The sequence below is a fragment of the Hippopotamus amphibius genome, chromosome 10 (genome assembly GCF_030028045.1).
Source record: "Hippopotamus amphibius kiboko isolate mHipAmp2 chromosome 10, mHipAmp2.hap2, whole genome shotgun sequence".
NCBI classification, from domain to species: Eukaryota; Metazoa; Chordata; class Mammalia; order Artiodactyla; family Hippopotamidae; genus Hippopotamus; species Hippopotamus amphibius.
The window spans coordinates 1,050,454-1,076,067 of NC_080195.1; the positions used below are offsets into that span (position 1 = coordinate 1,050,454).

General features: G+C 54.3%; 2 protein-coding genes across 8 annotated transcripts in view; both read left to right on the top strand.

Annotated features, from left to right (window-relative positions):
* The window catches only part of CLN8 (CLN8 transmembrane ER and ERGIC protein), a 27,027-nt gene extending 18,136 nt beyond the window's left edge, over positions 1–8,891 (top strand). For 5 of the 7 annotated variants that reach the window (XM_057696888.1, XM_057696889.1, XM_057696884.1 and 2 more), the window contains 2 exons: positions 1,141–1,752; positions 6,606–8,891. In XM_057696888.1, coding sequence (XP_057552871.1) covers positions 1,210–1,752; positions 6,606–6,905 — 843 coding nt within the window. In that variant the 5' untranslated portion in view covers positions 1,141–1,209 and the 3' untranslated portion in view covers positions 6,906–8,891. Of the gene's footprint in view, positions 1–209; positions 1,033–1,140; positions 1,753–6,605 lie in introns of those variants that run through there. The other 2 variants (XM_057696883.1, XM_057696885.1) reach the window with 2 other exon arrangements.
* On the top strand, positions 7,993–12,028 carry LOC130830480 (uncharacterized). The gene is made up of 9 exons (XM_057697705.1): positions 7,993–8,012; positions 8,593–8,788; positions 9,046–9,153; positions 9,256–9,349; positions 9,987–10,201; positions 10,796–10,951; positions 11,055–11,133; positions 11,269–11,370; positions 11,834–12,028. Exons 1-9 carry the CDS (start codon positions 7,993–7,995, stop codon positions 11,887–11,889), a joined length of 1,026 nt encoding a protein of 341 aa, XP_057553688.1. The 3' UTR covers positions 11,890–12,028.
* Positions 12,029–25,614: the final 13,586 nt, after the last annotated feature.

The following is a 25,614-nucleotide window of genomic DNA, read 5'->3' on the forward strand; positions in this document are numbered from 1 at the left end:
GCAGAGGCCGGCGGAGCGTCGGGGCGGGGCCGCGCGGCGTGGCGGGGGGCCCTGCGCCTCCGCGGCCTGCACCTCCTCGCGGGGCCCCGGGGGCGGGGCTCCCTCTGCGCAGCTCCGCCCCCCGCCCCCCCCCCGCCGCCCCCCGCCCCCACGCGCGTCGGCGAGGTGCGGGGCGCCGCTGCCGGGTGGGAAGGCGGCTGCTGCGGAGCCACCGGGCTCTGGGGTCTGTGATGGCGGGGTCACGTGAGGAGCTTCGCCGCCAGAGGCAGGCAGCGCCCACGACGCGCTCGGGTCCTAGAGGCAGGACCCCGCTGGCCGTGTGGGGGACGGTCAGGGGGCGGAGGACAGGACACAGGGAGGACTGCGGCCACGGCCTTTCCTGGGATTTCCAGGGAAACAACAGGGCGGGGTGAACACAGAAGATGGGCCGGTTTTAGGGATGGTGCTGGGCTTTGGGCGACAGGGGTGTCCGAGCTGCCTGGCACCCGGCCTGGGTGTTTCAGGCAGAGGAATGTCCCCTCCCGGGGGCAGGGCGGGCGGAGGAGGCCGGGCCCGGCCAGGTTGTTGGCACAGGTCACAGGTGGGCTCCTGGCTGGGCCCTTGGCTGTCTGGGGGGACGTCTGTCCCCAGCCAGGCAGGTGTTAAGATGTCAGAACATCCCAGTAGGCAGAAATATAAACACGCATCCCCCGCCCCCCCCCCCCCCCAGCCGAGCGCAGAGCTGGGCCTCCAGTGCCGGGGAGGGTCCAAGGAGCAGGGAGAGCTGTGCCCCCCGGGTGGGGCGCTGGTGGCAGTGTTCCCGCTGCAGGTTCCTGAACCACATCCCCCTTGGGGTGTGCTGTGTCTGCGGGACTCTGCGGGTGTCACCGCCACCGCGGGGGGCATCCGAGGAAGAGTCAGGACCGTGTCTGTTTCCTGTCCCGTCCACACCTGCCCCCTCCGTCTTTGGTGTCGTCTTCTCTCGAGCTCCAGTCCCCCCAGCAGATGTCTTCCTGCTCTGTTTCTGTGTCACCAGTTACGCATGAGCACGAGGTGAAGACGCGTCAGCATCTCTTTCGTGACAGGGTCTCCGTGGTGCTGGAGCCGCCTGTGTGCGGCCCCGTCCACCAGCAGGAGGTCAAGGCTCTTTTCTTCCTCCAGGTTGAGGACGGCGCGCGGGCCCGGGGCTTTGGCCCTGGTGCAGCGAGTGGAGCCCGGCCCGTCTGCAGCATGAGCGCCTCGAGCGCTGCCGGGCCGGCGGGCAGCATCTTTGACCTGGACTATGCCTCCGGGCAGGTCCGCTGGGCGCTGGTGGCCTCCGGCTGCGCCTTCTACCTGGGCGTCTTCGTGGTCAGCCACCAGCTGTCGTCCTCCCTGAACGCCACCTACCGCTCCCTGCGGGCCCGCGAGCAGGTCTTCTGGAACCTGGCGGCCACGCGCGCGGTCTTCGGCTTCCAGGGCACCGCGGCGGGGCTCTGGGCGCTGCTGCTGGACCCCGTGCTCCAGGCTGACAAGGTGTACGGCCAGCAGAGCTGGTGCTGGTTCCACATCACCACGGCGACCGGGTTCTTCCTCTTCGAGAACCTCGCACTCCACGCGTCCAACGCGCTCTTCCGCACGTTCGACGCCTTCCTGGCCATCCACCACCTCTTCGCCGTCCTCGGGTACCTCAGCTCATTGGTCAACCTCCAGGCCGGTCACTACCTGCCGATGGCCACGCTGCTCCTGGAGATGAGCACGCCCTTCACCTGCGTCTCCTGGATGCTCCTGAAGGTAGGTGCTCTGGGTGTCTGGGTTCCTGTGGCATCCGCGCTAGGCGGCGGGAGGCAGGCGGCGGGTGTGGCACCTCCACCTGCTTGAAGCCCCTGTCGCTGGCCCCTGTGGCCTGTGCTATCGCGGCATCACGGGCTGGATTAGAGCATTACCGCCCCTAAGAAATGCATTTTGGTTGAATTCCATTTTAATCATTTTAAACAACTCTTTTAGCTTTCCTGCCCCATCACAAAGGGAGACCTGGTGGATTTTGTGTCTAGCTCAGTAGACAGTATCTGTAAGCCCTAGAAAACATGCTTTTTCTTTATTTCAAATATTTTTTTTAAAAAGAGTAACGTGTCTACATCCATCTTCTAAAGTTTTTACCTCATGTTGTTATTTTACACGTAACATGAGATCTGTGCTCTTGATGACTGAGTCTCCCACACGTCAGTGCCGGCCGCAGGCGCCGTGTGTCCAGCAGGCCTCTTGAGCGCGTTCGTCTTGTTTGGTTGAGACGTCCCGATGTTGATGAGTAACTTGCCACGTCCCCCCGGCCCCTGGCGGCCACCGTCCACTTTGATTCTGTGAACTCGACTGTCAGATGCCTCCTGTGAGTGGACTCATGCCGTGTTTCTCTTCTGTTCCTGGTTTATTTCACTACGTGAATGTTCTCAAGGTCCAGCCCTGTTATCGCATGTAAAGAATGTCTTCCTTTTCTCAGGCTGAGCAGTTTTCCATTGCGTGTGTGAAGCACGTCTTCCTGACCCGCTCACCCGTCACGGGGCAGGTGGGGCGTCTCAGTCTTCGTGATCGTGAACAGAGCTGCGGTGAGCGTGGGGATGCGGCTGTCTCCTCCAGATCCTGATGGCAGCTGCTTTCCGTGATCGGGAGGTGGTTCTGTCTTTAGAAAGTAAGAGCCACACTGTCTGCCGCGGTGGCTGCGCCGATTTGCAGTCCCACCAGCAGTGCACAGAGATCCCGTCTCCCCACATCCTCACCAGTGCTCCTTGTCTGTGTTTTAGTTGATGACATCTCATTGGCTTTGGATTTGCATTTTCCTAATGACTGGTGATAGTGAGTTTTTTCCATCTATCTGTTGGCCATTTGTATGTCGTCTTTGGAAAACTGTTCAACTCCTTAGGCCATCATTTAAGTCAGATTCCTTGTTAGTTTTTACTGTTGAGTTGTAGTTCTTTATACACGTTCAAGACGTGTGCTTGGCAAACATTCTTGCGCTGTGTCGGTGACCTCTCACTCTGTCGCTTCCTTTGCTGTGAGGAAGCTGTTTGGTTTGATGTTGTCCCCATTGCTTACTTTTGTTTCTGTTGTCTGTGTTCTTGGGATCATATTCATGAGCTCTTTGCCAAAACCCGTGCCGTGAAGCTTTTCCCTGTGTTTTCTTTTAGGAGTTTTGGGTCTTACGTTTCAGTCTTAAGTCCATTCCAGGTTGATTTTTGTTTAAGGTGTGAGATGAGGGTTCGGTTTCATTCTTCTGCACGTGAACGTCCAATTTTCCCAGGGACGCTGCTGGAAGGCCCCGCCCTTTCCTGCCGCGTATTCGACACCCTGTTGAGGGTCTGCTGGCTGTGTACGTGTGGATGTTTTCTGATCCCTCGATGCTGTTCCATTGGTCTGCATGTCTGTCTGTCTGTCAGTTCATGCCATTTTGATTGCTGTAGCTTTGTGGTAGAGTTTGAAAGCAGCAAGTGTGGTGTCTGCAGCTTTGTTCTTTTTTCTCAAGATTGATTGGATTATTTGTGGTCTTTTGTAGATTCATGAGAATTTTAGAGAATTTTTGTTGTTAAAAATGCTGTTGGGACTGAGGGGGGTGAACCTGTGGGTCACGTTGGTGCCTCCCCGGGGAGCTTTCAGTTCAGTCATCGTGTCCTTCAGCGCCTTTGCGTGAGCGTGCCTTTGGCCGGGCGGGCACCCTCCTGACAGCCGCCTGCCTCTGTCGGGGCGGCGTGTGGCTCCTCTCCAGGCGGGTCTGGAGGTCCGTCTGGTTCCTGGGTTTGCAGCGTCTTTGCCTGAGTCCGCGACTCTGTTGGCGTCGGCACGGTCGACGAGGAGACGCCTCTCCCTGGCCTCACGACTGTCACCCGGTCAGCGTCCCAGGGGCTCTCCGTCCACTTTCTCCCTCCCCAGGGAAGGGCAGCAGCTGTGACTTTTGTCTGCTCACACGTCTGAGCCCGGACTGGGCAGGGCCGAGTGGCCACCACCCCCTGCGCCAGCTGGACGGCAGGACAGGGGCCAGGGAGCCCCTCTGAACAGTTGGGGGGCTGGGCACGTGGACCAGCTCCTCCCTCTGCTGCGCGGAGCTGAGAGCTGGGGGCCTCTTCCTGCCCCGTGTCTGTCCCGGGTGCAGGGCAGGGTCCCTGATTCCTGACGACAGAGGTCGTCTGTGAGCTGCTGCTCCGCCAGGCCTCCTCCTGGTGCCCTTCATGCGACGGGCACCCGGGCGGGGGGGGGGGGGGGGTCTCTGGAACTTCTTCCCCAGGTGGGGTGGGCCCCTCTTCAGGAAGAAAGACCCCAGCTGTGGCACGGCCACGAGAGGGAAACACTTTGGGGTTTTTCTTGTTTTCTGTAAAGTGTTCGGGTGCCATTCATGCAGAATGGGAGAGGGTGGCCCCAGAACCTACTTCTTGCCACTCAGCGTGTTCACCACGCGGCCTGCGGACCCCACGCAAAGCTGTCCCCTCGGCTAAGACAGCACAGGGCCGGTGTGTCTGGAGAGACATAGTTCTTGGTCTGGTCCGGGTCCTGCCGAGCCTTGTAAGTACCATCTCAAATCCCTTTAAGCTTCTCATAAGGCAGCTGCCTTCTCGCTTAGCTGGGCGTTAGGGCCCAGGAATCCTCACCATCGGGTCAGATTTGATGACATTACCGATGGCTGTCGGGACCAGACGTCACCACTAATGTAATGCAGTTTACGCCCCAGACGGGCTCCTGCTTCCATTTTCTCCTCAGCTTCCTTCTGAAATGTTGTTTAGAAGTAATAACAATGAATCATACACTGAAACATCTAAACGTGGTTCATCCAGGGGACACGAGTCCAGCTGCAAATGTGATGACATAAAAACAATCGATTTGTGTATAAGGACGTGTCACACCAGGCACACTGCCTGCTGGGACCCAAGCTGTACAGACCCAGCTTTTCTCAAAGCATGGGGTGACGTCAGATGTGAACATCTTAGTGCCTGAGACCAAAAACGCTCAGTGCTCAAGCTTGGAGTTTTATAAACTTAATGTAATTACTGTATGAGTAGAAGTTCATGCTTCTGGTGTGAATATTAGTAATTTGAGTGCTTCCCTCAGTGGGGAAAGTAATGCAAAAGAGTGCATTTTGTGAACTTGGAAGGAAAGGGCGGAGTGGAAAGAGGCGGCTGGCTGGTCAGCGCCTGTGGGTTGAAAGGATGACCAGGCCCCCCCCCCCCCCCGCCCCACCAGGCTCAAGTTCCCACTCTGCAGTTTGTAGATTAAACGTCTTTCGAGCCAGAGCAAAGGCTACATCTTTCCCACTTGAGGAATCTAGTGTAGAAAACCTCAAATTCTACATGTTTTTGCGTTTGAGAAACATTGTTTTTTTGTCTATTTGTGCAGTTCAAGGAATTTTGCTTGTATAAGTCACGATTCTAACATAACTCGGAGAATGCCTGTCCCACGCAGGGAGGATAAAACTATTTCTATAAAACTGGTTTTTCTCTAAGTACTCTATGGTTTTCTTTTTCTTTTAAACATTGATATTTAATCCACTTGAAATTTTTGTTTAATATTTATTCAGTTATTTTATTTTTGGCTGCATTGGGTCTTCATTGCTGCACACAGGCTTTCTCTAGCTGCGGCCACCAGGGGCTACTCTTCACTGCAGTGCATGGGCTGCTCATTGTAGTGGCTTCTCTTGTTGCAGAGCATGGACTGTAGCGCGGGCTTCAGTCGTTGTGGCACATGGGCTCAGTAGTTGTGGGTCTCAGCTCTAGAGCACAGGCTCAGTAGTTGTGGTGCGTGGGCTTGGTTGCTCTGTGGCATGTGAGGTCTTCCTGGACCAGGGCTGGAACCCGTGCCCCCTGCATTGGCAGGTGGATTCTTAACCTCTGTGCCACCGGGGAAGTCCTCTTTCTCTTAAAATGTGGTCACTGCAGAGGTCGGTTTGCCGTGTCCCCCTCGAGGCTCCGAAGGTGCAGCCGTAGTGAGGCCGTCCCCGTCCCCAGCATCACTGGGCTGCTGCCTGGCGAGGCGTCCCTGCCTTCCTGGCCCCCTCCCCCACTGCTGCTTTTCCTCCTGAAAGTGCAAGTTGGGCCCCCACCCTGGAGGGCGTGTTGGGGCAGGGAGCTGCCCAGGAGGACACTCCAGCCCGGGTTCGGCAGAGGGCAGCGGGGAGAGGCCGGCGTACACAAGCCACGGGTCTCAGGTGTGCAGGACAGCCTGGTGCTGGGCTGTGCAGGTGCCGACGAGGTTCCTACCGCAGGTCCCAGCTCTGTGCCCACAGTGGGCTGTGTAGCACTTTCAGGTTCCTTGTTTAGCTTTGGCTACACCTAGTTTTAAAGTGAATTTAGAATAATTTTAAGGCAAGTCCATTTGGGCTTGTGTCCAAGGGCTACTGGGGTAAAAACATCCAAAAACAAAGAAACGGGCACACGCACGTCATCCTAAACTTGCCTTCTCCGAGCGGGTTTCCCCTGGGGCGGAGGGAGCTGGTGGAGCGGCCGGCGCGTCTTCCAGCTCCCCGGGGTCAGCGTTGCCTGGTTCCTGGGCAGGGGCAGGTTTGAGGGGGCAGGAGACGGCGGCGGGGTTGGAAGGGCGTGGACGCTCCTGCGGGCCGGCGCGGGCGGGCGGGGGAGGACACCGGCGCCCTGAGCCCTCTCTGCCCGCAGGCCGGCTGCGCGGACTCGCTGCTCTGGCGGCTGAACCAATGGCTGATGGTGCACCTCTTCCACTGCCGCATGGTGCTCGCCTACCACCTGTGGTGGGTGTTCCTGGGCCACTGGGACGCGCTGGCCCGCAGCCTCTGGCCCACGCACTTCGCGCTCTTCGTGGTCGGGCTGAGCCTCCTGACCCTGGTCCTCAACCCCTACTGGACCTACAAGAAGACGCAGCAGCTGCTCAACCCCGTGGACTGGAACTTCGCGCCCGGCCGCCCCAACGGGCCCGCGCCGCCCAAGAAGGCGAGGTAGCGGCCCGGCCCCTCGGCCAGACGGTCCGGCGCCGCCGCCCCTGGGCCTCGAGGGAACGGGCCTCCCCGGCGCGCCTGCCGGGCATCCCGCGCCTGCACGGGCCTGGGAGGGGGGGGGGGGTCCTGCCCGCCGCCGCCCCTCCCCTGGCGCCCCTCCCCTGGCGCCCCTCCCCGCACAGCCTGCCTGGGGCGGCGCCGCGTGGACCGCCGCGCTCTGTGTGTGTGTGTCTGACTCAGCAGCCCCGTCCTCCTTAGCTGGGGAATCGTCCCAAGAGAAAATATTCGGGCCCGTCACCGGGCGGACGTCCCGGGACTGCGGTGTGAACCGCGTCTCCGCAGCCATCCCGTGGCGAGCCCGGGGCTGGGGGCCGCTGAGGGGTCTTCTCATCAGGGACGCTCATCCAAAGAGGACTTTTGTTTCGGTTTTGTGTTGCTCTGTTGACGCGTTACGGGAGATGTTAGTCGGGTGTGTCTAGATTTTAGAGCTGTTTTTAACTAAGTTTCCCCTGGGTGCCCAGCTGGACCCTGATTCTGCAGGTTTCAGCACGGGGCGGGGGTCACTCTGCTTCAAGCTGTGCGTGGGCCCGGCCCCGCGGAGGGCCCCCCCGCACCTCCTGGTGACCAGCCCGAGCACTGCCTTCACTGCACTGGGCCCCAGCGGAATCTGGGCGCCAGCCCGCGACTCTCTTCACAGATGTACTGACGTCTGACTCTTGCCAAGAGGGTGCAGTTAAAATGAAAAGCTTGTACTTACTGAAAGCGCCCTGAACTATTTTTGAAAAACACATTTATCGGCCGTGAAAATCACGTGTGACGTGTAGCATGGCCCCTGGAAGGGTGTGCGCTGATTTCTGTGCTGTGACTCGACTGTACGCAGGTCGGGAGGTGTCTTCCTGGTTGTGTCATGCTAAGAAGTGGTCTCAGTCTTAGAAACACAGCAAACCGTGTCCCTCCCTAGACCCCCTCCCCCTCACTGAGGACCCTGGGCGCCCGCTCCCTGCCCTCCTGTCCCCGAGGGGTGGGAGCTGAGCTGGTTTCCAGCCGGGCAGAACTTAATAAAGTAACTCGTGTTTACGGAACCCGGAAGCATGTCTGTTCTTACCTCTCGGTACTGTTCACCCTGCTGCGGAGGTTTTCTCTCTCGGAGAGACAAGCTGTGATGGTAAATCTTCACGTGTTCAAGGTTTGACCTCGGTTTGAGGTTTGAAATATTTAGCTTACTTTTTATGTGACCCTCACTGGGACTTTGACCTTCCCTGCATTCAGGCGCTTCGTCCTTATGTCCGTGAAGGCGCTGTTGCCTCCACCCTGACCCGGGCTTCCTGAGAGGCCTGTGAAGGCGGGGCCGCTCGGGCAGAAAGGGCCTTTGAGCCTTGTGGTCCAGCGTCCGGGCACCTTTGCTGCCCTGACAGGTGCTGCCTTCCAGCCTGTGCCTGCTTTGCGGGCTCCGTCCAGCCTGCGCACAGATGAGGCTGTAGAGGGAGCCGTCGGGGGCCGTGCAGGGGGGCGCTGGCCCCTGGCCCCCCTTGGATCCCATCTCTGCACTCACTGCAGCTCCGCCGGCTGTCCCTGCTCTGAGCGGTCGGGCTCTCCCAGGCGCTGCACCGGACCCCGAGGGTTTCTCACTGTCTGGCCTGAACAGCTCTGGGAAGTAGGCACCGATGATCGCGCTCACCGCTGGGCCTGAGGCTGAAGGTGGCACGGCTGGTCAGTGGCCGCGCTCCTCTGACGTCAGAGCCGAGGTTCGTAAGCTGTGTCCAGCGCGGAAAGCAAGCGGGAGACGCCGGCAGACCCAGCTGCCCCCCCAGTACACAGAGCGCTGCGCAGCCGTGCCTGTCTGTCCGGTACCGCAGCCCCAGCAGGACGGCTGCTCGGCCACAGCTGGTGAGCAAGGCGGCGGCGGCCTCAGCGGGCAGGTGCCGGGTCCACCGGGAAGGGTGGTGTCGGAAGTTAGGGAGCAGCACCAGGCCCGGGGACCTGGGAGGCCGGGCCGCGGGCGGCACTCCTGCTGCATAGCTGGGGGCTCCGGGGGGGGGGGGCGCCCTGGGGGGTCTGCCAGCCTCGTCTGCGGCACCCGTGTCCCCATCAAGGCTGGTCAGGTGTCGGGATAACAGGCTGGAACGTCTGGTAAATGCGTCCAGGTGGAGCCCTGTCTCCTCCGCCTCCTGCACGAGAGGCGTGGACACGTCCTGGCACCGACGCCTCCACGACAGGCAGGAGAGGCTCCCCCAGGACGGGGGCTCCCCGAGGTGCGGAGGGGGTGGGGGCGGCACCTCTGGCATCAGAGCATGGGGAGGGCGCCGCAGCCAGGGCCCCTCAGGGTCCAGGCTCACGCGGATCTGTCCCTTCAGGATAGAGTTCCCCGCGGGACTGGCCGGAGCTCCACGCTGGAGGCAGCGGCCACAGGAGGAGGGGCCGGATGCCGTGTGCCCAGCACCCCCAAAGGTCAGACTCAACTCCAGTTGTCAGAGTGAGGTTCACACCCAGAGTAACCACCCTGAGTGAGGCCCACACGTTCACAGATGCTCGTGGATGCTTTCAGCTCACCTCTGTCTTCACTAAATTTCTGTTCCAATGGGAGAAATTTTTTTTAGTTTTTAAAAAGTTTATTATTTTTAGTTTCTGGCCGCGTTGGGTCTTCATTGCGGTGTGCGGGCTTCTCATTGTGGTGGCTTCTCTTGTTGCAGATCAACAAGGCATTGCAGGGCTCTAGGTGTGCAGGCTTCAATAGTGGTGGCTCATGGGCTGTAGAGCGCAGGCTCAGTAGTTGTGGCACCTGGGCTCAGTAGTTGTGGTGCACAGGCTCAGTAGTTGTGGTGCACAGGCTTAGTTGCTCCGCAGCATGTGGGATCTTCCTGGCCTAGGGCTCAAAGCCGTGTCCCCTGCCTTGGTAGGCAGTTTCTTAACCACTGTGCCACCAGGGAAGCCCCTGGGAGAGCTTATTAGCTCGACATTTCTCTTTTTAAGTAAGTCTTCCCCTTTTTCAGTAACTGAACTCTACAGTGTACACATTGTCTTGCCAGGTCGTGTTTAGCGATGGGAGAAACTCAAATTGTTTTTTTTCTCTGATGGCTGGGAACAGGAGTGCCCTGGAGTGGACCCCGCCCGTCCAGGCCCTGCGGCCCTCCCCGCAGCCCGGCCGCCCAGCCACGCAGAGCGGAGAAGCCCACCTTCCTGCCGCAGCTGCCTCAGGAGGCCGGGGCCCGGCCCTGGCCTCACACGGGGAAGGAGGGGCAGGTCAGAGCTTCTGACTTCTGCCTGGGGCCCACGGCGAGAACACATCCCGTCGCACCTTGTGTACGTGGGTATTTCCTCTCACTGCCGTGCAGGTTCAGGGTCAGGCTCTGGCCTGCGGAGGCCTGGGTGTTAGGCTCTGCGTGTGTGTATTGCCCCCGCTTCCCCAGCTCACACATTGGCATCCTGACCACCCCCAGGGGGTGGGGCCGTTGGCAGGTGGCTGGGTCTTAGGGGTAGGGCCCGTGATGGGATCGGTGCCCTGCTGCGATGAGACAGGAGAGCGCGCCCCTCCCCCCCCCCCCCAGGCGAGGCTGCACAGGACCTGCCCCCACCGTGACCCTCCAGGTCCGCGGTGACCTGTGGAAGCAGCCAGAGCTGAGCCGCTGGGGTCCCAGGACCTTGGCCTTTTCTCCTGCAGCCCCAAGTCAGAAGATTCCATAAAATCCCCAGTTACTGAAGGTGTTAAATGTCTGGTCTTCCAATCTGGAAATGCTTTGTTGACATTTTACATAGAAAACGTTTACTTTGTAAACTTCATAATATTTACTTGTTTTACTTTCAAAACTACTTTGTAAAAAACTGCAGTTGGAAGGGGGCACATTTCAGCCGCAGCTGCTTTGGTGTGTGCTGAGATCACCCTGAGCTCTTTTCCAGGAAACGTTGTGCCTGTGTGGCCCACCCCAGGAACTTCATTCCCGCACGGGCACAGCCCGAGCCCAGAATGGTGGGGCCGTCTCAGGTTGTGTGCAGAAAGCCAAGCTTCAGAACGTTCGAGGCCAGCCATGCCAGGACCCCATTTTCCATCTTCCGGTAATTGCTTGATTTTCTCAATATAAAACGTGTTCACTTTTAAAAGCTCAGAGAAACACTGCATTCACTGGAAACGTTGGTGTACACTTGAATTTGGAGCCAGGTACCCGACTGCGGCTTAACCTTCATCAGTTCGTCCCTTGCCAGCTGGGCTTTCGGCCCCCTCGGCCCTCGGTGCCCAGGTATGAGGTGGGCTCGGGAGGGTGGGAGGGGTCCTGGGGGTGCGTGTCTTCTGCGGAGGAGGGTGATCCTGGAGCAGAAAGCCATCCCCTTTTCCAGCGTCCTTTTTGCCTGAGATACAGTCCTGACGCCCACAGGTTCGCCCACCCTTGTCACGGGCACAGGCATCCCTGGGGGCGTCTCTGAGCCTCTACACCACCCTGGCAGCACCGCCCTGGCTGCACCGGATCGCCTGTCAGGTGAGAAAGACAGGGTCTGCGCCCTGGAATCTCCATCCTCACGAGAGGACCAGATACAGAAACGCGAACCCTGAACGTTTCCCTGAACCCAGCTGTGTTCCTGGCCTCCTGTGAGGGTTCAGATGAACAGCCTGTAGCAGTTAGCCCTCAGGAGAGGACGCGTCCAGCCCGAAGCTGCTGACCTTGTTTTTGGGAGGGAGACAGAGTCGGGGTGTGGGACCCGGCACCGTCTCAGAAGCTGAGGCCTCCAGAAGTGTGCTCTTTGTTCCGTTTTGTGTTTGTCTTCAACTTTGATTTTGAACTAATTTCAAATTTAGGAAAAAACTGGGAAAATAGTAAAAACAAAGAAAACCCCAACACCCTTTACCCGGATTTACCGATTCTTACCATTTTGCCGTGTTTGTTTTGCGCGTCTCCCATCTCCCCTCCCCCCCCTCCCGCCTACCCCGCTGAAACCCCCCAGCCTCCCGTTTCCCCCCCGACGCTCAGTGTGGACACCCAGCGAGCAGGTTCTCCTGAGTAACTGCAGTCGGACTCCGCCCTTCGGTCTGACCTGTGGTCACCTCTGACCTGGACGACTGCGCATCCGTCCTCCCTGTCCGTGTTCTCCGTGCGGCCTTCGGGTGTCACGTGCCCCAGCCTCTTAGTCCCTGAGGACGCGGACATCCTGGAGGAAGAGCGGCCAGCGTGCGCAGGTGACCCCTCGGTGTGGGTGGGTCCGCAGCTCTGTCAGGACTGGGCTCGGTGACACGTCTGTGGCTGGAGAACCGTGTGAGCGCTGCTGTGCTTGGGCCTCAGACCCCGAGGCGTCTGCGTGTTAAACTTGCTGGCCGGGTCACGGTGTTGCCTAGTTCTCACTGGACAGTTGTCACCGTTCCTTTTGTCACTCGTAAGGAGCACGGGGGGAGGTCTCCACGGACCACCTCCTGCCCCGGGCTTTCCATCCGCTCACGAACCCGCTTTTCCTGGGCTGCTCGCGGACAGCTGGCTTCCTGAGTCCGTCGTGCCTTCCACGTGGATGGGTCGCGTGCTGTCGCACGTAGGGGCTCCCCGTTTTTCTCTCATTGTCAGTACGGGTCACGGATTCTTTGCTACGTGGCTCGTTCTGTGCACAGCAGGTTGTGTGTCACTCACTGTGGTCCCCGCCTCGCCAGGGGAGGGTGGGCTGCCCCCGGCGTCACTGTTCCTGCTCTCGTCCCTGTCTCCCGTGCGACGGGATGCCCTTGCACGGTGGGTGCCGTCCCCGGGCCGGATTCGGCCTCTTCTTCCAGGGGGACCTGGTTCCCTCATGAGAGGCGGCGTCTGGACGTCGGGATGTGAGTGCACCCTGTGCTCCTCGCTGGCGGCTGGGCACAGCCTCTAGGCCTCTCCGCGGCCACCCCTCCTGTCCTCTGGCTGCAGCGTCAGCGGGGTCACACGTGGGTCACACATCCGTGTGCGCACAGGGGCAGAACCACAACCCGCGGACGGAATCAAACCACCGAGAAGGGTGTGCAGTTTGTTTGCAGGATGTTTTCCTGTACAGTCAGGGGTGTATGTTCTACGCTACTTAACCTGCTTCCTCCCCGCCTCTGCTTCAGGGATCACGTTGATTATTAGAGAGTCCAGTGCGCTTGATTCTGTTTGCATTCAGAGGTAGGGTGTTCTCCAGTTCTTGTTAATTTGATTGTATTTTTTGCACAAGTAGAACATTATCCAAAAGTCAGAACTTCAGAACACGGTTCAGGCAGAGGTCACTCCGTCCTGTTCCCTTCACTGCTCGTGACAGGTGTCACTCATCTCAGCAGCTTTCGTGAACTGCAGCCCACGCGCCATGCAGCTCGCCCACCCAGGTGCACAGTGCGGGGGGACGGTCGGTCATTACACAGCATCCTCGTGTGGGGACACACGGCGAGTAGACGCGTCCTGGTGGTCAGTTTGGAATGTACAGAAGTAACCTCTGTGTGAAACAGAGTGGGACATAGAGCTGGAGGTCAGTTACACTTCCAAAGCAAACAGACGCCTAGGGGAAGAGGTCAGACTTGTGGTCCCCAGGGCGGGGGTGGGGCGTTGGAGAAGGTGGGCAGAAGGTACAGACTTCCAGGCCTGGGATGAACGCGCACTAGGGATGTGCGTACAACACGATGAACGTATTTCACGCGGCGGTGTGTCGTGCACGGAAGTCATTAAGAGAGTAAATCCTAGGAGTCCTCTTCACGAGGGAAAAAATATTTTTTTGTGCCACGGAAATGTTTTAAGTCACATTGATGAAACTCATGACACCTAGATTTTGAATCATAGCTGGAAAACCTCTGCACCCAGGGTATGGAGGAATTGTATACCCTCATTTTTTACCCTTTCAGTTTCTGGTCCATTTAGATTTTATTCTTGCAGGTAGGGTGAAGAATGGATCTAATTTTGTCTTTTTCCAGATAGCTGTCCAGTTGCCCCAACACCATGTGATAAAACGTCTGTCTCCTGTACTGATTTGAGATGCCCCCCTCTTGTGCTGCATTTTCCTGGGCGCCTGGCTCTGTCTCTGGTCTTGGTGTCCCGTCCCATTGGTCATGGGTCAGCCCAGCAGTTTTTCCATCATAGAGATCTTGTGGATTTTCTTAGTGTTTTCTCGCTAATTCTGTGTTTTTTCCCAAATGAACTGTAACATCATACAGTTTTGTTGAACTACAAAAAAAAAAAGGTTTATTGATCTTTTATTGCGATCCCATGAATTTCTCAGTAATTTGGGGGCATCTGGCATCTTGGTGTCCTGTCCCAGGACGAGGGGAGCCTCCCCACCATTCGCGTCTGCTCTTCCATCACCAAGGCTGCCTGGCTGTGTGCAGCCCACAGCTCGGTGGGTTAAAACAGCTGCTCGTTCCTGAGTCAGGGTTCATGGGTGGTTGGCTGGGCCCAAGGCAGCTTTGCCACGTGCAGGAGGGCCCGTCAGAGTGGGCCCCTGCCCTGTGTGGCCTCAGGCCTTTCCCGCGGCAGCTGCGCACGTTCGGAGAATGCTTTGCTTCTCAGCGCTCGTGGTGCAGAGACCAGGAGGCCAGGCTGCCAGTCCCGTCCTGCCACTTCTGTTGTCACAAAGCTGACCCAGACCCACGGGCAGGCGCCAGGGCCCGCGCTCCGCAAGAGCCGGGCCAGAGGGCTCGCGGCCAGCTTCCGTCTGACACGTCCGCTTCTGTGTCCAGGAGGATTTAAGTTTCTCCCGATGTAGGTTTTGCACACTTCTTGGCAGGTGTACCAAGTTGCTTATTGTTTTTCTTGCTATTGTGAAAGGGCTTTTTTCCCCGTGGTATTTGCTTATAATTTTTGTATGTGAAGATTACTGCTTTTTTGCAGGTCAATTTATATCCTGCTAACTTACTGAATTTACTGTTTTTGAGTTCGTTTTGTTGTTGGTTATCTAGATTTTCCAAGCATGATACCATCCTGCGCATAGAGGTCCTTCCACTGCTTTGCCAGTCGTTAGGCCCGTCTTTGTTGTCTGTTGTTACGGTGGCTCATACCCAGCAGGAAGGGAGCCCTCCTGCACTGCTGGTGGGAATGTGAATTGGTAGAGCCGCCACGGAGAACAGTATGGTGGTGCCTTAAAAAAAACTAAAAATGGAATTACCATATGAACCAGCAATCCCACAGCTGGGCATAGACCCAGAAAACACCAGAATTCAAAAAGACACATGTACCATAATGTTCACTGCAGCACTGTTTACAATAGCCAGGACACAGAAGCAACCTAAATGTCCATCAACAGAGGAGTGGATAAAGAAGATGTGGTGCAGATATACAATGGAATATTACTCAGCTGTAAAAAGGAATGAAATGGGGACATTTGTAGCAATATGGATGGACCCTAGAGACTGTCATACAGAGGGAAGTAAGAGAAAAACAAATGTCGTATAGTAACGCATATATGCAGAATCTAGAAAAATGGTACAGATCAACTGGTTTGCAAGGCAGAAATAGAGACACAGATGTAGGGAACAAACATATGGACACCAAGGGGGGGAAAGCGGGGTTGGGGGGGATGAATTGGGAGATTGGTATTGCCATATATGTATTACTAATAAGGAAAAATCAAAGTGTACACTTTAAGTACATGCAGTTTATTGTATGTCAGTTATATCTCAATAAAAGTCCTTAAAACAAGACCCCCAGCAGGATGTTGAACAGCAGAGCTAGTGAAGGCCTGGCGGACGCCCCGCATCCCCTCCTGGGAAGCTGGGCCTCGAGGGCGTTTCCGTGGTAAGAAGTAGCCACCTGTTCGGACTGTCTGAAGTGCTTCTGTTGAGGATGGGTGTTGAACTCTGTTAAATGGTTTTCCCAGCATCTTGGAGGTAATCGTGCAGTTTTCACGTGACAGCTGTGGAGATGGTGCTGATAGATATCAAACCACCCTGTGTTCCCGTACACATCTCACTGGATTGCTGACTTTTGCTTTCTTAATGTGGTAAGTGTCTGTTTTATTTGCTGATATTTTATTTACATAGTATTTCATTTGAATTTTACAAGTTCATGAATGATAGTGGTCTACATTCTCTTTTTGTGTGAGTGTTGTCTGAATCGGCTTTAGGTATGTTATGCTTGCTTGATAAAAAAAATCGAAATCTGTTCTCTGAAATAACTTTTTATTGGAGCTGTCAGGTCTATAAAAGTTTGGTGGAACTCTCTTTTGAAACCCCCCGGGCTGGGTCCTTTTCTTGTGGGGTAGTTTCCTGATGAATTTCTGTATTTCCTCTGTGGAAACTGGTCCCTTAAGCTTTCCGTCACAATTGGGGTTGAATTTGGTAATTTTTTTTCCTAGAAAATTATCCATTTCATCTACATTTTCAATTTTGTTTGCATAGAGATCTCAATAAGTTTCTTAAGTGACTCAAAATAGAAATCAAATTCCTAAATTTAAAAGAGAATTTTGAGATAACTGATTTTGTGCATGTAACTATGTAGTGATAGATAACTTTTCCTTCTTGTATTTTGTATTTGCTCTTGCAGTTTTACCATTTGTATTTTCAAAAAAAAATCTTTCATCTACATTTCATAATTAATGCATAATTTTTAAAAATACACGCCCTGTATCTGGCAGCCCTCTCCAGGCAGCAGCCGGGGCAGCACTCTAGCTGGCGTCTCCTCCTCACGTGCTTCTTGGTTTTGATTAGTTTTGCTCACGGTCTTTTTATATCACGCATCTTTCCAAGCAGTGGGGTTTTGTAATTTTCTTTTTTTCAATAATCTATTTCTCTTTATGTCCTTTTTGTTACTTTGAGTTTATGTAGTTTTCCTCTTTGTAAATTTTTATATTGACTATTTTGTTTTCCTTTAAGTATTGTTTTTCTTCCACAAATTTTGACATTCTTGTTTTCATTTTCACTCGGTTCTCAATATTTCTTAACCCTCTTCTGAATCACTTTTAAACACAAGCATTATTTAGTTATTTTTTTCCCCAAAATGTGGTATTTTAATCTACCCATTTGGTATTTATGTTGAAATTTATTGTCCTGTGCTAGAAAGGACATGATTGATCACTTTGTTGCTTTGGAATTTTTGTGTTTTCCTTTATTGCTGAATACTTTTTGTGGTACACGATCAGATTTCACAGACATTCCACGTATATTTATTAAAAGTTACAGCCTGTGTTGGGCACTAATTTCTACACAAACGTGACGGCGCACGCGTAGGAAATGTCTGCCTAGAGCTCCGTTTCCCCTCAGTTCCCGCCGCTGCGTGATGTCGTGTCTCCCGTGGCGTGTGTGCTGCGGGGGCCTTGTCGGGGCTCACGCCCCTGTAACCTTGCACCTCCCACCTGTTTTTCCCCTGTGTGGGAAACACTGGGCTCCGGCTGCACCTGCCGTCGCTGCGGCCCGGGGTCGGGAGGTGGCAGGTTTGGTGGTGCAGAGGGACCCTCGGCCCCTGCCCGGCCGCTGTCGAGTCCCTGGGAGGCAGGCCAGGCCCCGTCCTGGTCCGTGAGGGTCTGCTGAGCGGGGAGCCTGTGTGGACAGCAGGCTCCGCTTCCCTCCGTCTGCCGGGCTGCCTTGGTTGGAGTTTTCCTCTTGGGGGAGCGCAGGCGTGGGGCTCGGTCATCGGGGTGGAGTGGAGTGCCACTTCTGCTGGGCCGAGGAGTCTCGGTCACCCATCAGTGCCTGCAGTCACGCCGTGAGACCCGGGCTCACCTGCCCCTGCTTGTGCCGGGGAGGGGGACCCTGAGAGGCCTCCGACACTAGTCTGGTTCTGGTGACGCTGGCTGTGTGACACGATGTGACATCAGAGCTCCGGTCCATCTTGGCATCCCCGAGGGTGTTCTTACAAAACTGGGATGTTTTCAGCTATGCTCCTGATGTAAAGGAAGAAAATGTTACTGTATGGTAACGCTGCTTAGCCCTAGTGTTACCTGGGGTCCAGGGAGAAATGGTCCCAATAGCTAAGTCACAGCACCACATATCAATTAAAACTGTTCTCTGAGAGGAAAGGTAAATGGGATGAAATTCCTTGGCTTTTGTGTTGAATCAGACAGCCTTTTGGAATGGGCTGGCTACTTATCATGGGTGTGTATGTTTGTGTTCTGGTACGAGTCCAGATCCTGTTTTCCCTTCCTGGTTTTGACCCTTGTTAGGGGGTCCTGGTCCTGGTTTTTGGGGAGCCCCCACTGGTAGGAGAGAAAGGAAGTGAAGGATTAATTGTTCTCAGAGACACTCCCAGTACTGGCCCTCTTGAGAGGACCCAGGTAACCTGCACGTGGTATAGACGCTCTGAGAAACTGAGCTTATATCTCGTCTTGAGTCCGATTTCAGTGTTGAATTAATATCCGGTGTTAACGTTTAAGCTTGTTGGTTAACGTTAACGTTAATGCAGAGATGTCTTCAGTCATGAGCTATACTTTTATCGTACTTAGGAACGTTAATAAGCGCGTTAATCCTGGTACAGAATTTGTCAGCAAGGAAAATAACTTGATATGATGAAACTTTTAAGTAAGTTAAATGTAAATAAAAGTTTTGGGACCCAAACTCTTTGAGAATAACTGTGTTTTAGGAAATCTACTTAGTCTCTCCAGATTTCGGCAGCTTGGAACTTCAGTTTTGCTAAATTAATAATTGCCAAATGAGTCTGTTTACCCACTTCTGTCTTATGAGAGAAAACCTTAAACACGTTTGGGTTTATTAGACATGTCTTATAGCACACTGAGGAGGGAAATGATGCTGTGAGATGATGTCTGTCTCCGGAGGCTGTAGAATATGTTCTTCAGTTTTCCAGTCAGGAAATGCTGATAGGATCACAACTGCTTGCTTCTTTGCTCTTGCTAGAGATTGTTTTTAAGGGTTAAAAGTTGTAGTGTGTATATATATGTGAAGCTACTAAAATAAGGGAAACATTTCAGTATATAAAGAAAATAGGATGTTTGTTTTCAGTAAAAGAAGGTACAAGGAATGAAAATATTTTGTTAAGGGGAAAAATAATTTGGTCCTAAAGCTGGTTATTTCTAAATGGGAAAGAAAATAAGGGACAAGCTAATATAGAAAAAGTTGTGACAGGTTTGTAAAAAAGGGAAGAATTTGGAGAGGGGTGACACCAGAGTTGCTGGGTTTGTTTACTTACCTGGGAAGCATTGTGAAATGAGTGATAACCCATTAGGTGATACTGTGTGGGTAGTGTCAGTACATTCTAGAAATTGTGTGGAATTCCGAAAACTTGGCGATCCTGTAAGCAAAATTTGCATTATGACATTTTACTTGAGACTTACCTCCCAGACAGCTCCTTGTTATGCTACGTAACTGTCTTTTTTTAATTTTTATTTTATATTGGCATATAGTTGATTTACAGTGTTGTTCATTTCAGGTTACAGCAAAGTAATTCAGTTACACATATACATGTATCTACTCTTTTTCAAATGCTTTTCCCATTTAGGTCGTTACATAATAGTGACCTTGTGCTGTACAGGGGCCCTTTGTGGGTATCTGCTTTATACACAGTGCTGTGTACATGTTAATCCCAAACCCCCTAACTTTCCCAGTTCCACGACATAACTGTAGAGTTGGTCCAGCGCTCTGTCTTTGGATACAGATTATGCAGATTGCAGAAGGCATCATTTAAAGGACTATCTCCAACCTGGATGCAAGGACCCGTATGAGGCACTTTTTTTCACTGAGGATCAAGGGTGTTTATTGTTTACTGAAGTGTAGTTTATTTCCAGTGTCGCTTCAGGTGTACAGCATAGTGATTCACTTACACAGATACACGTATGTTCTTTTTCAGAGCCTTTTCCCTTATAGGCTCTTACAAGATACTGAATATAGTTCCCGGTGCTATACAGTAGGTCCTTATTTTATATACAGTCGAGTGTGTGTGTTAATCCCAAGCTTCTAGTTTACTTACCAGATACTCTTTAGCTCGCTCACACAGTGAAACTAAGGGAATTGATACAAACGCGTGTGTGACAGCAGCACTAGACAATCTGTCTGTCCTGAACGCTGAGGGCAACACACCCCGTCCCTAAAAGACGGGGGGCGGGGGGGGTGTGCCCGTTCTCCTGGTTTGGCCCCACATCGGGTGCCTCACAGAGGCTGCACTTGCCTTCACCACAACCCGGTGTCACACCCAAGCTGGTTCAGGGACAGTGGGCTGGGGGGAGCTCACCAGGGAGCCGTGTCCTTTCTCACCTGCCAGACAGGACAGAGCCCACGCGACCATCTGCAAGTTTGCAGAAGCACCCTCCTCTCTTCTGGCCCATTGTACAGGTGAATCCTGAACTCTGTGGTCTGCTTAAAGGTGGATTTCACTCAGTAAATACAATGGAAATTTTTTTTGGAGATTGGCAACAACTTGAAGAAACTCAGAGAAACCACATAGCCTAGAAGTCCTGAAGCAGGAGTGAGGGATGTCATGAGTCCGTGGCACACGCGTAGGTACAGTTTGTCCGTACATAGGCACAGCGTGGGTGATGTCTGATATAAAATTAAGAATGTCAGTGCTCTTACTGTTTTATATCTCTGCCTCTCTCATAGCTGGAGAGACTGCGGACCAGCCTCTCGCAGGTAAATGTTTGTTTCCACTACTGTGTTATAGATATGACTGTGACGTCACCTGCCTTAAAAAACGTGTAACCACCTCCTCATTAGTGTACAGACTAGGCTGCGGCTGACTGAGGAACAGTGCACAGCCTTGAAGTGCGCGTTCAGCTTTATTTCGGGGCCTTACTGAGGACTTGCAGCCCAGGAGACAGCTTCTCACGTAGCCCTGAGAGGCTGCTCTGAAAGGTAAGGGAGGAGTCTGGATGGAGGAGTCTTTTTGCTTCAAAGTTCCTGTTAATTACAAAGCAGACACCTCACGTTACTGATTTCTATGCATGAGAAGGGGCGGGAATCCGGGCTCAGTGAGATTACCCCTTTGCTGTGCATCTCAGCTGCTGGAGGCCGGTGCCCAGGGCGCACGGTGTTTCCTAGCGTCCTCCATCCTCCACTCCCTGCCAGGCACGCCGCCGGGGCCGCCGCAGTGGCTGTTGGCAGCAGCGTGTCCGCAGGGCCCCCTCTTGGTCATACACTTGACCAAGACGTGGGAACGTTCAGGACCAGTTTGTTCCACGGTGCTAGGAATTCCCGTTCCTAGGTCACGTGAGGACTGGATAGGCTCAGGTGCTACTTTTGGATCAGGCCTTGCTGACACCCTGAGGGGCTCTGCACCGCCGGTCTTAACCGGCCGATTGTGATCCAGAACGTAGCGTCCCTTGTTTCCCCTCACATCTGTAACTGCTGCCGCTGTTCAGTACAGTCACTGAGTGACGGCCTCAGGATTCCAGCCGTCATTGATTTTGTCAAAGACCTGGTGACACTGGGTAATACGAGAAACAACAGTCTTATGAAAAAACAGACAGGATATCACACAGCTATACCATTATTAAAGCCATAAGTAGGGACTTAAGCTGTGATCGTGATTCCAGAACCAAACCAGCTCCGTAAAAGGGTCAGCAAGACTAGGAAATGGATCCCTTAGGGCAGAAATCTGACTTTTCATGTGGGTCCTTAAACACACCTATTAGAGGATCCGTCTGGCAGGAAAGCCCAGCACTGCAGCGCTGCTGCTCCCCTGAGATGCTGTAAGGCTATCAAGGGCCATGTGATTCTGTAGCACCACCACTGTCTCATCACAGCGGCCTCGATGATGGATCCTTTAAGGCCTTTTGGGTGAATTCTGTTAAGGCTTTGATGTAGGCGTGTGCATCTCCCAGTCTTACTGAAGGCATAAAAACAGATGCTAGATGTGCATGCCAGGGAACACAGAGCTCTTGGTAAACGTGCTGGAGTCATCTCTACGCTAGCACACAAGGGGCCTTGAGACCTAGGGAATCCGGAAGTACATCCTCCCCTCCATCCTGGAAGAAGCCTGGGTTGAAGGTTGGTGCCACCAAGCCATCGCGTTCCATCAGGTGCAGCCCAGTCACTCCTGGTCCCCTGATCCCGTCTGTTTCATGTCAGTCACTACCTTTAAGGGAGATGGTGATACACTCACAATTTTCGTAAGGCACCCAGCCTAACTTTCTGGTGCTGTTACACTATCTTTAGTATGATTTACTTGTTCCCAGTAGAGCAGGCCCTTAAGGGACCATAGCCTGGTATTAGCCATGTAAACCCATCTCATAACTGGGGGTGGAGGGGGCCTCCTAAGAGTCAGGAAGTTCTAATTTTTGACTGAAATTTAGCTTGTTGCTCTGATTGAGCTTGAGTAACTTTAAGGGAAAACTCATATTTATGACCAAAGAGCAAGAATGCTTAATTGGTCACGTGAGGGGTTCCCACCATAACATCAGGGCAGAACTTTAACTTCATCGGCCACAAACCCAGCAACTGGCATGATTTCTCAAGTGTGCGCAGGATCACAGCCGTGAGAGAACACTTGGTTCATATGCAGGGAGTCCAAGAAATCAAGAAAACGTAATGAATAATCGTACAGGTCAGGTCCAGCACCTGGGACGGCTGCCGCCTTCTCATCCTGGCGTTGGTGTTTCTTTCCTACTTTCAGCTCAGTTTGAGGTCAGCAGTTCTCTCTACAGACCAGTCGGGTGCAGGGGACTTTAGGTGGGAAATAAGAATCCAAGAGTCAGTTACCTTCCCTTTTGCTGTGCGTGAGCTACTTAAAAGGACCTGATAAGGGACTTGCCATCTAGGTTGGCGAGAGTCCTTTTAAATGATGCCTATTCCAGTATACACCATCTCCTGGTTGCAGGTCATAGGGCATCTATCTGATCATCGTTTAAAGAAAGACTACTGTGCTAAGGTCCAGCAACAAGCTTATAACGTCCGGTTAATTCAGTTAATCTTCTGCAGTGATGTCGCATATCCCTTTTCATTAATACAGGTTCCTATAATCCCTCATCTGGTCTCGTTGGTCTCCCCTGATGACCTTGGAAGGAGACAGATGTTTCCCAAAGGGGTGGACCTGAGGTTGAGGAGGACGAATGGGAGGGCCTTAGGCCAGGTAAGGAACAGGCACCATCATCTCAGCCAGTTGGGTCTAACGGGTCCGTCTGCTCTTTCTCCTAACCCAGGGGCCGGGGGTGGTGAGCGCGAGGGAGCGCTGCCTCACCGGCCAGAGCCTTGCCGTGTGCCCAGTAAGTGAGCTCCGCCATCGCTGTGTGCTTCTGAGGGCACTCCCCACACAGGCGCCACTCTTGCTGAAGTGACGTTTTCTGCGGATGGGGCTGCGGCCTCCAGCATGGGGGCACCGCACCCCAGTGTGAAAACACACACGTCAGAACAGGAACACCTTGAGAGCCGTGAGGGGACCTGCAGGTAGTGGCCAGTTCCCTTGAGGGCCATGGAACGGCTTCCCTGGTTATATTTTGGACGAGTGGTACATCTTGAGTGGACCTCCCGAGCTGCTGTAAAAGCCTTTCAAAACGTGTCAGCTTTCACAGCACGTTGGTAAGGCTGCTGCGAGGCTGAAGGGCGAAGGCCGTGGTCGGTGGTTCTTGTTTTGCAGCGCGTGATCGGCGAGTTTCGTTTTGCTTCTGCAGTGTCAGCCTTTGATACCTTCACAGCAAGTGCGCCTGCAGCAGAACTGCATGCAGCTGCTGTGCCTGTCCTGAGGGTGTCAGCGATCCTGTTTCCCGAGCACACCCAGGTCATGGCCCACCCCCACAGCGCAGCCGCACGGCGGCTCTGCGTAAGTATCAGCAGACTTCACTCTGGCAACGGGCAGGCTCTTGTGAGTGCTGCTGGTTCAGCCTGTTGGACAGAAGAGACATTAGACCAGGGCCATCGTCCAGGATAGACACAGGGGAAGCTTGGCACAGCCAGCCTGGCACGTCCCAGGAGGTCCTCGCAGATGCGTGCCACCAGTGAGTGCACAAAATCAGGGCTATCCAGCTGGCTTTCTGGAAGGTCCGTCCTAGGAGAGAAAAGATTTTCATTGTTGACGTCCGATTCTTCTGAGAGCAAGGTGGCGGGACTCAGTGTGTCTTGCCTGTGGAGAGGTCTGGTGAGAGCAGACAGTGTCGTGAGAAGGCAGTCGGCTTGCTGGATACCGTGTGAGACGGGAGATTAGTAAAGCTTCCACGGGCTGGGGACAGAGCCGGTGAGTGAGTCCTGAGGGCACGGCTGTGGCGGGGAGCCCTCGGCGTCTGCAGCCAGCTGCTGCCTTGACGCCCTGCGGGTGGGTAGTGACCACCCGTGTTGCTGGGTTAACACTCCTCGTGTGACACCTTTGTGTTCACGCACAAAGGGGACAAAGGGTAGATCATAATTTGGATGCCCCAAGGCTGGGGCCTCTGCCAGGAGGTTTTTTAGGGTCTCCATGGCTTCAGAATGTTTTATTTCCCAGAGTGGTTCAGCTTGGTCTTGCTTAAGCAAGTTATATGATGGTTGGGCCACTAAAGAAAACTCTGTAATCCAGTTCCTGCAACAGCCTGCAAGGCCTGGAAATGCCCTCAGATGCCCTCTTGTCCTGGGGCTTAGGGAGAGCCGAAACATCTGGCACCATCATCTGAGAGGCCTTTAGGGCTCACGTGTCCTGAGTGTTTCACGTGAGCCTCACGAGATGGTAACTGCTGTCTTCCTGCCCGTTTACCAGAGAGTTTGAGCACAGCAGCACGTGACCCACATGTTGCATCGGAACTGACTTGGGAGGAAGAGCTGGGTCGTCTGGGTCTGTTCGCGATACCCGGGGAAGCGGGGCTTTCCGTAGCGCCCTGTGGCACTGCAGTCCGCGTACACTGCCGTTCAGGCCGCGTGAAGGCAAAGAGCGACTGGCCACCGGGACGCAGAGAGGTTGAGCCGTGCACTGCAGAGACCACAGAAACGAAGTCACTGTTCTTAGGGACAACGGACAGTCAGGTAGCAGTTGGCACTGCACAGCAGTGAGGAGTAACGGTAGCCCTGCCAGAGCCCGAGTCTCGTGCACACCTCCAGCCCTCGCCGTGAGGCTGACTGGCAGAATGAGTGTCACACGGGCTGGTGTGAGGCGCGACAAGCCTTTCCCCAGCAGGAGCTGGGGCCCAAGGTCCTCCCGTGGCCTCCTGCCTGCACGGCTCCTGACAGGTGCGGGCGGGGCTCACGCGCGTCTCTGGTAATCGTGCTGGCTGGTGCGGGCGGTATTTTCCGTGTGTCGGTAACTCTGAAGGTGCTAAGCCTCGCGAACCTCGTTCTGCGTCACCTTGATCATGGGCCACAAGCACTGTGTGGTGGGGAAATCTGACCTTTCAGGTCTAAAAACACTTCCCCCTTAGGAGGAAGGGGAACATGGGCTTCAGAAGTTTCCAATAAATCTCTCCCAGTCAGGTGAATTAAGGGCACTTTCTGCTAGAAAAGGTGGGTGCCTTCTTTTCAGTCCTAAGTGAGACTGAAGAAGATGATGTAAGAGCCCTCGCAGGCGCAGTGGAAACCACCCCCCACGCTGGAGCCCTGCCCTGTGGGAGGAGCCTCTGGTTTTGGTGGCCCCTGTGTCTACTGGGGCCTTCATCGCGTCTCCCTGCATTTTCTTCTCTGCTTCTCCCAGGACGCTGGAGGAAAGAGGACAGACTCCCAGGGCTCCCTCAGAGCAGCCCTGTGTGTAACTCGGTATTCTGATCTGAAACCTAGTCTGTTCTTGAAACCCTTCTTCATTTTTCTCCTTCTCCAATGACTGGTTCCTTTCTGTCAGTCGAGGACTGAATGGGCTTGTTAACCGTAGCCTGACCTTGAGTACTTCACTGGCACGACTGAAGGCTCACGATTTTATAGACGTATTCCTCTCCTTCAGTGGTTTTGAAAAGTTGGCCAGCCGGCACAGGAAGGGCATTTG